Here is a 14074-nt window from a genome sequence, read left to right as displayed (position 1 = left end):
CATAAAGAGCTCTTCCAAAATCGGTAAGAAATGAACCCAAACCAGCCAAACCCAACCCATGGCCGTCAAGTCGATTCCGACTCATAGCGACCCTGCGAGACAGAGTAGAACTGCCCCATAGGGTTTCCAAGGAGTGCCTGGTGGATTCGAACTGCAGACCTTTCGGTTTACAGCCCAGCTCTTAACCACTGTGCCGCCAGGGCTCCAAGAAATGAACATCCCAATAGAAAAAACAGGTAAGAGGCATAAACAGGGAAGTCACTAAAGAAGAAATACGAATGGTCATAAACAAATAAACAAAAAGTTCAGCTTCATTAAAAAAAAAAAAAAAACCCGTGGCCGTCAAGTCGATTCCGACTCATAGCGACCCTATAAGATGGAGTAGAACTGCCCTATAGAGTTTCCAAGGAACAGCTGGTGGATTCGAACTGCCGACCCTTTGGTTAGCAGCCATAGCACTGAACCACTAGGCCACCAGGGTTTCATTAGTAATCAACAAGTGCAAAATAAAGAGAGAAACATTTTTTCCTGATAACTTGGAGGATGAGCAGGCAGCTTATAATTCTGTGCTTGGCACATTGAAAACATTGAAATCATGGGTATGGTTAGATACAGCTACAAAGATGGTCACCAGCTCCAATGTGTAACAAGGGAACTGGATAAGTACACTGTGATATAGCCATTTTGTTGAAAGCAATCATTATATATAATGTGATATACTAATACATAAAGTGTTTCTGATATATTTTAAGAAAGGCAGGTTGCTAAACAGTACCTAGAACATCAAATTTTTGCAAAAAAAAAAAAAAGTATTTCAGGCATCATACAAAACCCTGGAAAGATTTATAAACCTCAATGTTAACAATACTTATCTTTGGTGGTTATGATTTTAGGTGATTATTCTTTTTTGCTCATTTACAGTTGAATAATGGATATGTATTATTTTTATAACAAGCCAGAACAAAGAAAGTTTTCTGTTATTGTTATTAATCAATCGAGTATCATTAATGTCCTTTAGCTGTAAGACATTCCAGCTGTGTGCCAGCCGCCCTTTCCTTGTTGGGCAGGCGGAGAGGTAGAAGGGAAAGCCTGAGACGCTAAGTGACACCACTCACTCACTGAATGACCCAGGCAAATTTGCTCGGCTTCAGTTTCCTCATCTGTCACACTGGGACATTATCTATTCTTCAGAATGCTAGTGGAGCGAGGAAAGATGAAATAAAATCACGTCTACAAGGCATAGTTTCTGCCACAGCTGGGATGTTCTGCAGATAAAGACTAATTCTCCACAGACTGTGTGGTAGGCTCTAGAAGGGTGGGTATGCAGGTTAGAGATCAGTGACCCCTCAAGACCGTAAGGCCTGAATCCATGAATGACTTGAGTGCCCACTATGCATCAGGCACTAATCTATGTGCATAAAGCAAAGCATTTGTGAACATATACCTCCAGGTAGAAAGCTGAAGCCAGGAAAAAAAAGGATTTAGAACAACTAACTTCAATGAGTTATTTTTTAATCAACAATATAATCCTGTAATACTACAGCCTTACTCTCTACTTTTAGCGTGGATCCTATTAATAGTTTTTAATCAAACGATGTGAATTTGATTAGAATCAATCTGTGGCAACAGGTGGCCAACAGATCTCTAGAACATCAAGATTTAAAATCTTAAACTGAAGAGATTTTACGCGCAGATAAAACAGTTTCGGTCAGGGCGTAGCATATTCTGTGAGTGTCTTTATCTCCAAAAGCAGCAGAGTAAGATAATTTTATAACTGAACAATTTTACACATACTCATCCTTTTACATCAGGCAACAAGAGTCTCAGAATCTACCTAGTCAATGTCTTAAACAAGTTTTACAAACTATAGGAGCTTCATTAAGTTGAGAGTTTTGCACTACAGTTTAACTTCAGCAGGAATGCGACGTTCAAGGTTGCTGTTACTTAACGAAATTTTTCAGTGGTCTTTGAGGAAGGGTAAATTTGACATTCAGGCTTCGCCTGATGTTTACAGTATGAGTACCGGAACCCACCAGCTACTTCATGGGAGAAAGATGCGGCCGTCTGCTCCTGTAAAGATTACAGCCTTGGAAATCCTATGGACAGTTCTACTCTGTCGTATAGGGTTGCTATGCTTTGGAATTGATTTGACGGCAAGGAGTTTGGGTTTTTATAAGCTGCAAAACTGAAGAGAATTCTGAAGCCGTGGGCAGAAAAGGCAAAGATATTCTTAAGGCTTTATGTTTACAAAGTGCCCAAAACTTATGCTACTTGGAAAGAACGGTCACAAGGGGAGACATCCTCCATTTTCCCTCCCCCACCCCCTCTGCCGCCATCTTGGCAGGTCAAAAGTGACCTCCATAGCTCCTTTGATGACTCTGAGATAGATGGTCTGTACCGCTTAGCTGTGTAACCAGAACCTCCGCAGCTGGCAGGCCCATCACTCCTCTTCCGCTCCGTGCTCATCTCACCTTCCAGAGTGAAACTCTAGAGTCGGCCTGGTACGGCCCCTTCAGGAAAAGGTACTCTCATATGGGCACCAGCCAGCACCCTCCATTCCCTCCCTCAAGCATAACTTGAACGATGCCTGAAGTTTAGAGTTCTGTGATCCGCAGGAAAGATCCTATAATTGGGATTGTTCAGTACTGGTTGTTTTTGAGGGAGTGGGATGGCAAAGGGGATCTTAGGGATACCAACCCAACCCAAACCAAATCCACTGCCATCGAGTCCACTCCGACTTATGGTGACCCAGTAAGACAGAGCAGATCTGCCCCAAGACTGTAAATCTTTACGGAAGCAGGCTGCCACATCTTTCTCCTGTGGAGTGACTGGTGGGTTCAAACTGCTGACCTTTTGGTTAGCAGCTGAGCACTTAACCACTGCACCACCAGAGCTCCTTTGATCTTAGGCGCAGGTCGTAAAATCAACATATTTGGAAGAAAGATTTTCTCAGCGCTCAGTGCTGATGATGGCTTTATTTGCAGAGATTAGTAAAGTAATGCCAGTTCTTGTTGTCCTCAAAATACATTCCATGAACTTTACTCACTGACCTTCATTTGAACCCCCTTCCCCTCTCCACAATCCTTTTGAAGTGTCTAAGAATGTGTTGTATATATAATACAGCTATGACAAAGATGCCTCTTATTTACTGAGGCAGGCAATCATTTTCAACGGGACAGCAGCTCAGCTTCTACAAACTTCTTCCTCTCTCTAAGCCCCGTCCCTTTTTTCCACCCCCACCAATTATCCCCACAGAGTTCATGCCATAATGGTGAGCAAAAGGAGACTTCTGACTACTGATGATGCCTAAATTCAGTAGGTTACAGATTAAGGCTTCTTCAGTGCTGGTTTATTTAAAGAACCAGCTATTTATTTATTTGTCATATTTATATAGTGCCTTTCCTCCAAACAGCTCACCCACGCTACCAACATTTGGTTTACGTTATGAAAGCCGTTAGATGCTTTTCCTGCATTTCCTTTTCGGTTCCTGCTGCCAAGACACAGAGTAAACACCACACTTACAGGAGAAAAGTGTGGATCTGATGAAAGCTACGCAGTGGCCATGGGTGCCAGGTGAAAAAATGACGGTTCAGAGGCCAGCTAGAACATAAAACCCACACCATGCTCATAGTATTTCTGGGAAGGCTAAGAAGAAGATGGAAATAGAGAAAAGCACAGCTGAATAAGAGGCCCTGGCTATGGACTCACAATATCCTCGGCTGAAACCCAACCTTGACTATTTACTAGCTATGAGACCTTGGGCACGTCCCATTACTGCTCTGAGACTCAGTTTCCTCATTGGTAAAATGATGGCAACCAAAATCCCCGTCCCAAAGGTGTGTTGTAAAGATTACATAAGGTGATGCATGTAATGGAGCCCAGCACGCTGGTAATTTTCCATACACATTACCTTCAAACACCACCATCAACTTCCCCACCTCCTCCCTCCCCAACATATGAAGTACACCAGACATGTGAAACTCAGAAGCCATGCAAATACAAGGGAAAATCTTAAGGAACTGGGAGAAGACCAAGACACACACTGAAATTAAAAGAGCCCACTAGTTGTCTGCACAATATCCATTCTCCTTTCTCACTAAGAGAATGCTGATTTTATTCTGGGTGGCACCCAATTCAGTGTTTATTTTCCTGCCATGTAACCAAGAGCTAGACACTGTTACAAAACAATACCCACACACTGCCCCTAAAAACACATCAAAGAACTCTGAAACAACGCCCAGGGCTCTGCGAGGCCATTCAATGCTGCTTAGATCAAACCAGCCCAAATAAACTGTGATAAAACATTAAAGGTGAGGAACAAAGTATTTCCTTTCAAGGTCAAGATATTTGTCTGATTTCTTAAGATCAAATATGGGAGGAGAAAGGTGATGCAAATATAACACGACCCCAGGATATTAGATGACAAAAGTAGCAGTTTTACGTATACAGTAGTCTGACGATGAAGAGAAAAGATTAGGGATAAGAGGGGCTTTAAATTTTAAAAACTTAACATTAAACAATGAAGCAATTGAAGATTCCTTTAGTACAGTTTTCTTTATGGAAAATGAAAGTGATTTTTAAACAGTAAAACTGTCATAGAAGCTAACATTTACGGTGCACTTCCTCTATGCCAGTATTATTTCATTTAATCCATTCAGTGACTCTGTGTGGTAAGTACTGCTAGTCGCCCATTTTCAGATGAGGAAACCAAAGCTTAGAGAAGTTAACTATCTGTCTGAGGTAACACAGACACATAGTAAGTAGCAGAGTTGGGATTCAACCCCAGGTCTGTTAGTCTGTCCAACTCTAGAGCCACCAGCCAATGCAGTTTCTGTAATTGTTTCAATAACCACTTAAAAATATTCACTTGATGACATTTAAATTAAAATCATAATCTAGACAAGTAGAAAGCCCCCATATGTTGGAAATTAAGAACTGTATTTTCAAAGAATTCAAGGGTCAAAAAGGAATCATAATAGAAAGCATTTGGAACTGAATTTTAAAAAAATTACCACAAATCAGAATTTGTGGGGGATAGCTAAAAAGACAAGCAAAAATTGTCTGACAAGACTAAAAAAGAAAAAAAAGGTCTAGATAAATAATATCAAACATGAAAAAGTAACAACTACAGATTTAAAAAAAAACATTATGAACAAATTTATGCCAATTAATTTTCCAAACTTACACAAAATGGACAAATTCCTAGAAGATAATTTATTAAAATTCACTTGATTAAATAGATATCCAGAGCAAGACTATAAAAGGCAAAGACATTGAGCCAGTAATTAAAAATCTCCCCACAAAGAAAACATCAGGCCCAAATGGTTTTACTGGTGAGTTCTTCTAAACTTACAAAGAATTCCAACTTCACTTGAACTATTTCAGAATATAGAAAAAGGATCACTCCCCACCCATTTAATGTGCTAACCCCAATACTAAAACCTACAAGGACAATATAAGAAAAAAAAATTATGCATTATTCTCAATCATGAATACAGATGCAAAAGTCCTAAATATATATTGAAAACCAAGTGAGCAATGCACAAAATACATCATCAAGTTGAGTTTATCGTGCGAATGCAAGGTTGGTTTTATATGCATAACATAACTTACCACATTCACAAATTTAAGGAGAAGAATCATTTGATCATCTCAATAGAGACAGAAAAGGTGACAAAACTCAATATCCATTCACGTTAAAAACTCTCAGTAAACCACGAAAAGAAGGAAATTTCATTTAACTTGATAAAATAACCCAAAAAACCTATTGCCATTGAGTTGATTCCAACTCATAGCAACCCTATAGGACAGAGTAGAACTGCCCCATAGGGTTTCCAAGGATCGGCCCATGCATTCAAACTGCCGACCTTTTGGTTAGCAGCTGAGCTCTTAATCACTGTGCCACGGGGGCTCCAATTTGATGAAAGGTAATAAAAAACCTACAGTAAACATGATGAATTGCTGAAAACAAGTCCTCTTAGGATCCAGAAAAAGAAAAAAAAACTCGCACTCTAACCATTAGAAATACATTATTAAGACTATCACAGAAAGCTCCATTAAGCATCCATGAAACTCAGTTTTAGATACCAAAGCGAATTTGTGCCACCATACAGAACATGCTGTTAACAGGGGTGCGTGGAGAGATGTGTCAGATCATTCACTTTATTCCCAGCCAGGCTACAAATGTGACTCACAGTCAAGTTCTTCCATCTCTCAACACTACAAAATTCGAAGGACAAAAATGGACAGCAGTTTATTAGGGACGGACTTTAAGAGAGGAAGTAGAAAGAATAGAAAAACTTGAGTATATTAAACTCTTAATTTATCTAGATCTTTAGGGAATGAGTACTTCTCTATAAATCAAAATTCCAGAAAACTCACGTCCATCCCTTTAAGCTCTGAAGTCTTGATCATAACATTCTCAAACAGGTTAGGCAATTTCCTCTTTCAGAAGATACTGTATGTAACTGACCTTTTCTTGATGACTCAGGGCACTGCGCTGTGACTGTCAGTGAGAGCATGGTAGCCTACAACAATACTGATGCCCTTAGGGATGATCAGAACAGGAGTTTTCCACTAGCAAGAGTATTTTCTTACACTTTGCCCTTTCGCGAGTTTTTGCCTCTTTCTGTGATGCCAAGCAGTGTATTCCAAAATTCTTAGATTATAAATTTCTTAGTGGAGCCTCTTCAGTTGAATTTTGGGACCTCAACAGGGTCCTCCTCAACTTGAGACGTAATGAGAAATGGTATAATAAAAGATAAAAATACACAGGAATATGTTCTACGCTCCTCTACCCGGCACATGGGAACACTGTAACCAGCACGATGAGACAGATTTGGATGGCGGAATGAGTTCTTTAAGGAGCAGCTGTTCTTTAAGGTTAAATGGAACATGTCTGAACATGCCAAATTACATGTTTTAGGGTTTTTTTCTCCTCCTTGGGGGGAGGAAATCACCAATATAAATCACTGCTTTCAAACATAGTATTTATCTTCTAAAAATAAATTCTGAGTTGTGAAGGATTACAAACTAAGATTATATAAAACATTAAGGATATACTTTGACTAGATTATATTTCAGCTGTTGAAAGTATAATCCTAGCAAACTATTGTCACTCTCAGCAAACATGTATGGAGCACAAGGGAGATATCCTGCTAAATGTGGTCTAAAGAAAGAGGCCTAAATGGAGTGTTTTTTATCCTCAAAGAGCTTACTCTATTCAACTGAAGAGATAAGGCACACTGAGCAAAACAAAAAGATACATACTACAAGGCGGGTTTAGATAAGTGTTATAGAAATGTAGTAGGATTTTGTAGGTTAAGAGATGGATAAAGCTCCAGGATGGGTCAAGGTCAAAACAGATTTCTCAAGGTCACTTATTTAGCTTTTAGTAGAAAGCTTGGCTGCTAACCAGAAAGACTGGCAGTTCAAATCCACCAGCTGCTCCTTGGAAACCCTACGAGGCAGTTCTACTCTGTCCTATAGGGTCACTAGGAGTCGAAATCGACTTGAGAGCAATGGATTTGGTTTGTTTTTTTTTAGTGAACATTAGTGAATGTTAGCAATCCCCCCCTCAAAAAAAAAAAAAATCTAAGTATCACAAATGATTTAGTTATAAATTTATGTTTTATTTTCTAAATGTAGGACTCTGGCTTTCTGACTTTGAGGAAGTCCCTTCGCTGCTCCGAGGCATGGTTTTCTTATCTGTAAGACAGGGTTTTCTACTCTGCCTTGGTCATAGGCTATTCAAAAGCCTCAGATAAGACTACTTTCTAACCTATAAAATACAATATATTTTTGTTAGGTAGCTGGTTTTGAAGTAATATGCTCTTTTTTTTTTTTGAGAAAAGTTATGAGCAAAGAAGAAACCATCGTACCAACAAAAGTGATCTACCGCGCTTTGGGACAGGTATTAAGTTATTAAGTATGTGATCATTAAGCTTGATGTCACATACGACCAGGGTGTTTAGTTTGTCTCATGTATCTGTGTTACCTAGTATCTACCAACAAATCATACTGAAGTATTTTGCATCACACAGATATCACATGGGTACCCTCATTAATAGACAAGGGAAGTCACGGCAAAATTGAGTACCAGGTACTTGGTACTTTTAACAAAAAACGTGTGCTGGAATAGGGATGAGTAGAAGAGTTAGCTAGACGACAATGTCTCAAAGCATGAGAATATAGCCAGGCCCCGCCCCAGACCCACCAACTCAATCTCTGGCGTAGAACATAGAAATCTGCATGTTAACCAGCCCCTGGGGGGCCTCACTCAAACACTCTGAACTTTGAGACAACAGTACTCTAGCGTCCAAGCCTAACAGCCCATGTTGTTGTTATTCCATCAACTTAGGAGTCTACACAATAATCCACCCTTCACCCCAATTCTCTCAAGTATCGCCCCAGCATGTGTGAGGTCTTTTTCTTTAGACCCATCATTCCTAGAGGCGGAGTGTGAGTCTAAGATGAATAGGCAGACTTCAGGGAGGATTACCCCAAAAAAGAAATATTTACAGAGGTTCTGGCCTCTCCACTTTTGGAAACCTGATGGCCGATACTCATAGATCTCAGGAACCCAAACTTCTTTCTTTCACGAGGAGGCTGGTGGCCTGGAGACAAATCTACTTCACTGAATATACTAACGAGAGGCCTGGTGGTGCAGTGGTAAAGCGTTTGGCTGTTACCAAAAGGTTGGCAGTTCGAATCCACCAGCCACTCCCGGGAACCCTATGCGGCAGTTCTACTCTGTCCTACTAGGGTCGCTATCAATGGCAATGGATTTGGGTTTTTTTTTTTTTTTTTTTTTTTGGTTTTACCCTGTCTGCCAGGACTGCAGGAAGGTAAATAACCTCCAGCAGAATTAGGGTGTTTTCCTGCCAACTCACTCAACTGTTAACACAATATGCTTACACCAGCCCCCTGGATAAGAAACGTGGATTGAAGGGGAAATGTTAGCAGAAGGGATTTAACATGAAGTGATTTTCCCTTACACATGATATGTGAAACACAAAGTTTGCTGAGTATTTCAAATACCAAATATATAGCCTGCTCCTTGTCCCTAACTGATGCTGTTTAAAAAATTAAAACAAAAAAACTGTTGAAATAAAAATGGTATCTAGACCTGAGTTCACAAACTGGTAGGCCTGAAGGATGATTTCGCCCACAGAGAGATTTTGTTTAGTCTGCAGAGTGTTGTTTTTAATTTGAATTAGTTGCTAACTTAAAAAAAAAAAAAGTCCGAAAACTTGTACATAAAAATCCAGATTTCCAAATCGGGATAGAACCCCAGTACTGAGCCAGCCCCATGGTGGTCATGGTCTTTGGCCTAAACTCTATGCGGCCAAATGATGCGGTTCTTTACGGTGGCTTTCTCAGCAAGGTAGGAGGGGGAGAAGAAGCAGACAAAGGTGTCGACTCTTTTCTGCATTTCATCTAGAAATAAAGTGACTTCCAAGTAAATACTGGCAGGCACTTGGGTTGGACCAGGCCTGGGGAAGTTCCACTCACATAACCTCCCTTCCTTACACCTACCCAGTGCAGAGCAAGAAAGATAGAAAGGAAATACAACAGCCGCCATCTTGCAGCCCTTGGTAATGCCACTGACAGACATCACATCTTCCTGCCTCATCCCAGAGACTTTTTTTTTTAAAGTAAAAGAAGAAAGAAGAAGAAACAGGCTCCAGAACATCGTATATAAAGGAAGGCCACAGCACCCCAAATTCTACAACACCTCAGAGAGTGGCCTTAGAAAGCTGAGACTTGAAAAGGTCAAGTTTGATGTTTGCAAAGTAGGCCTCCTTTACAACTTTGGTGAAATGAACGGCTGGGCAAGTTACTCCTGATGCCGTGACAAGTTACTCCTGATGCCTTGATGTCCTTGTTAGGAATGTAGAACTATCTGTAGCGTAACCAAGAGATTTCTATCTCAAAAGTGGATAATTACAAGTAAGGTCCTTAGCTAATCTCCTACTGTTAAAATGTGTTAAAATCAGATGAGTAATAACAGTTGCTTTAACTCAGCAATCTTCCCTAATATAGATGTAAAATGGTAATAAAGTAATTACGGGCAGTGTAAACCAAGGTTCAATTCTAGTAGGCAGTAACAGTGAGGAACCAGGAACCCTGCCTTTGGCGAAGCTCCACAAGTTCTATCCCCTGAGCAAATCACTCTCCTCTAGGTCTGTAATGGCAGGAGGAGAGTACTAATTACCTCTCCCTCACCTGCTTCGGGAGGATGTTGTAATGTCTATAAACCATGTGCCGTACCTCAGGAACACAGTGGTTATGTAAAGAAGGAACATCATTTATAGTATTAGTTTTACCTCACAGGAAGCCTCGGCGGAGTGATAACTTTACAGCTACCTGGTACTAACGGCTTATCCTTTCTCTCCCAGTGAGGAAAAGGAGAGGGGTGAGGGAGGAGATAGCTAAGGGAGTCCAGATCAGCAGCCACCCACCTCTGTTCTGATGGATACTGGTTTTCAGCCATCATCTTTGGCATCTGCAGGGGCTGATGTGGTGGTCGGGGGACCGCGAAGGTTTGTTGCTGTGGTCCAGGTTCTTGCAGTGAGTGAGGGGCGGGGGCAGGGCCCACGCCTTGTACCGGGACAGCTGCCGGGGCCTGTGCAGAGGTGGGCAGAGCTGCCTGAGGAGGCGGAAGGAGGGAATTCTGGTGAGGGGGTGACAGGGGCGTGGTAGGGGGGGTTAATGGCTTGAACCCAGAGGGAGGCTTCCTATCGTAGGCACTGTAAACAGAAAAAGAGAAGAAACCATTAAGCTGCAATCAAGCCGGTAGCGGGGTTACCTGGCCCAGCAGCCAGAATTGCCAGGAAACGACAGCATTAACTTAGTTAAATTGCTAGCAGCCCCGAGGGAATATTTGTACCTCTGAAAAGTGACAAACGCCACAGTCACTGGGACTTGTTTAACACTTTTAGTGATTTTTCTCAAAGATAATTTTAGCCTCTGCTTCCGGCTTCCTTCTTCCCTCTTTCTCAAAGAATTCTGTGTGTGCGTGTGCAGGGGTGGGTGGGTGAGGGGAGGCCAGGCTCGGGGAGGCGTTCCCGCCCCCCTCGGCGTTCCCAGGAATTCTGTCCAAGGGTACATTTCTGCCCTAACATCACTTGAATGAACAACTGTTCCCCTCCGCCTTTCAGGTGGATCTTTGTTTATCTTCTAGAGCAAAGAAGGGTTTAAAATTAAAGCCTCATTCCTGGGGCCGGGGTGGTCTTAAGTAAAGGGCACTCACATCAGGACTCCTTCACATATTCTGATTTGCAGATTACTTCTTTGGCGCTCAAAGTTCACACTAACATATGACAGACATGAAGAAGTATATATTCCCTCCCTGGAAGCCACAGATCAAACATCCCAGTACTTGGCGCTCAGCTCCCTAGGAGGGCTCCGTACCGTGGGGACTTAGCTCCCCTCAGAGCCACGGTGCTTTTACCGTTCTGTGGTTCTCGAAGCATGGTGCCCCCATGGACCGATCTACAGCCGGAGGATTGCCGTGTTCACCCCCAAGTGTCTGCTGGATAGTGCTTGGAACAGTCTGCGTCCCGGCTACCTCCAGGGCCCTCCTGGGTGGCCGTTCTCAGCTCCACTTACCAATAGTTGTAGAGGCACTTTTCTCCATAGTTAGCACCGAGAGCCTGCTCGTGGCTACAGGACGACAGCTCGGCTGAGGGGCTGTGCAGCTCCCGTTTGATCTTGGTTGGAGGCGGGGCATGAAGCACCACTGAAATCAGAAGAGGGAGGAAGGAGGGACAGAGAGAGGACAGCCGGTCAATGGGGAGCATGTGCTTCTTTCTGCAAAGCATGTATCTGGCCAACTGTTTTTGGAACGCACATATCAAGTTAATGCCAGAGACAGCAGGACACTTAAAACACATAACCTTCCATCTAAAACCAATGAAAAGGTCTCTAAAGTCAGAAACCATCATGGCACTTTTAATTAACCGAGTCTTTTTTTTTTTTCCCCCACATTTCTTTGATCATGGGTCTGCTTCCCTTAAAAACGGCTCTGAGAGTTCCTGATGGGGCAGGAGAAAAGTGGGGTGCAGAACTCAAATTCTAGTAAAAAGTCCAGACTTCATGGTTTGAATGAGACTGGAGGGACACTGGAAGACACGGCCCCCAGACTCTCTGTCAGCCCGAAACTAAAACCATTCCCGAGGCCAACTCTTCAGACAATGATTAGACTGGACTATGGGACATAAAATGATACTTGTAAAGAGTGGGCTTCTTAGCTCAAGTAGATGCATGAGACTAAATGGGCAGCTCCTGTCCGGAGGTGAGATGAGAAGGCAGAGAGGGTCAGGAGCTGGTTGAATGGACACAGGAAATCCGGGGTGGAAAGGAGTGTGCTGTCACAGTATAGGGAGAGCAATTAGGGTCACATAACAATGTACGTATAAATTTTTGTATGACAGACTAACTTGAATTGTAAACTTTCACTTAAAGCACAACCATTAAAAAAAAAAAAAATGCTCTGAAACCGTTAAAAATCCTGTTCTTCAAAGAGAAGAACAACAAACAAAAGCAGCGAAGGTGGAGTAGAACACCAGGCGTTGCCGACATGAAGAATTTTGTTTCCAAAAAAAAGGACAAAACAACAAAAATACATCGGTAGGCATTCATCAGTCTATCACAGGCTTGGAGTTGCTCTGGCAAATACATTTCTTGTTCAGGGGCATATTTACAAATTAAATATATGGTTTGAAAAATCCTTCCTCAAGTAACTCTAAATGTCAGATCTGAGAAACAAACACTCAACTTTGGGGCCTAACAAAAAATTTTCAAACAAAAGAATGAAACTATCGACCAAACCACTGCCCAGGAAAAGCTAACTGCATACAGGAAAAGCAGCCCTAAAGGCTTATAATGCTTCTCCATGCCTTTCCCAGTGACCAAGAAGGAAGGGCAGCCTTTCCTAATCAATCCTTTCATCCTTGTTGCTCTAAGAGTGGACCTTTCCGTTAGCAGCCGAGCACTTAACCACTGCATCACCAAACCCGCTGCCACTGAGTCCATTCCAACTCATAGTGACCCTATAGGGTTTCCAAGGCTATAAATCTCCACGGAAGCAGACTGCCCCATCTTTCTCCTGCGGAGCAGCTAGTGGGTTCAAACCGTCTACCCTTCAGTTAGCAGCCAAGTGCTTAACCACTGCACCACCAGGGCTCAGCCCACCCAACAGACAAACAAGAAAACCTGGGTTTGCATTTTCTTTCTTCTCTGGGAGCCAACTCATTTCAGAGACGGCACTTTACCCAAAGTAGGACAAACTACAGATGCTGCCCCATGAGGGTTGTCTTCTTATAGCATGGCTTAGGATGGCCACTCCCCGTCCAGCTGCCTTACAGGGTGGAGAGGAGAAAGAGTTAAGCCCCAGTGAGGTGCTTGCTGCTTTCCACTGTAACAAAGGTCTCACTAAATAGCTAACTACGGTCCGTGCCCTTGTGACCCGCTAACATTTTCTGTTTGACTCAGTGTTTACTCCTAAAACATTTTCAGAAGTTTGGTTACTTCTTAATGATTATATGAGTTAGAATTAGCTAAATGATCGTCTCTTGCCTATCTGATAAGAACGAACAATCTTCCAGCCAACTGGTTTCTCAGGTGCCTCCCACAACCCTCAGTTCTGGGCTCGGGGGTGAACAGGTGAGCTGGAGGGCTCTATCACAGATGCCTAGTTTATAAAGCAACGTTGCTGCAAAGTCCTGCCAGGGGCTGACTGGAAAGGGCGGGTTTTCACAATTCCTTTCTTCCATGTTGCCAACAGCTTTTCCTGAAGAGATGAACTAAGTAAAGAACTGGCAGATTATATTTAGAAGACATTAGAGTCTCTCTTGTGATTTTTTGATGATGACATCATGGCAGCCCACACTCAATTGTTATCAAATGTTTTCAGACACAGAAAATAGCTAAGCTTGTTGTTGTTTGAAAGTCAGACAATTTCACACAGAAAACCATTTCTCCAGGGCAGCGGATGCTCTGGTGGTTCTCGGCGCCGTTTCTCCAGGGCAGCGGATGCTCTGGTGGTTCTCGGCGCCGTTTCTCCAGGGCA

The 14074-nt window shown here is 42.4% G+C and overlaps 1 protein-coding gene across 1 annotated transcript in view; it reads right to left on the bottom strand.

Moving 5' to 3' along the window:
* ETV5 (ETS variant transcription factor 5) overlaps positions 1-14074 on the bottom strand; it is a 59987-nt gene that overhangs the window by 19224 nt on the left and 26689 nt on the right. Inside the window, exons 6-7 of the mRNA XM_004382254.2 lie at positions 11614-11743; positions 10464-10751 (exon numbers count right to left, since the gene is read on the bottom strand). Coding sequence (XP_004382311.1) covers positions 10464-10751; positions 11614-11743 — 418 coding nt within the window. The remainder of the gene's footprint in view (positions 1-10463; positions 10752-11613; positions 11744-14074) is intronic.

Source organism: Trichechus manatus, unplaced genomic scaffold (genome assembly GCF_000243295.1).
Source record: "Trichechus manatus latirostris isolate Lorelei unplaced genomic scaffold, TriManLat1.0 scaffold00092, whole genome shotgun sequence".
Lineage (NCBI taxonomy): Eukaryota > Metazoa > Chordata > Mammalia > Sirenia > Trichechidae > Trichechus > Trichechus manatus.
This window is presented reverse-complemented; position numbering and strand designations above follow the sequence as displayed.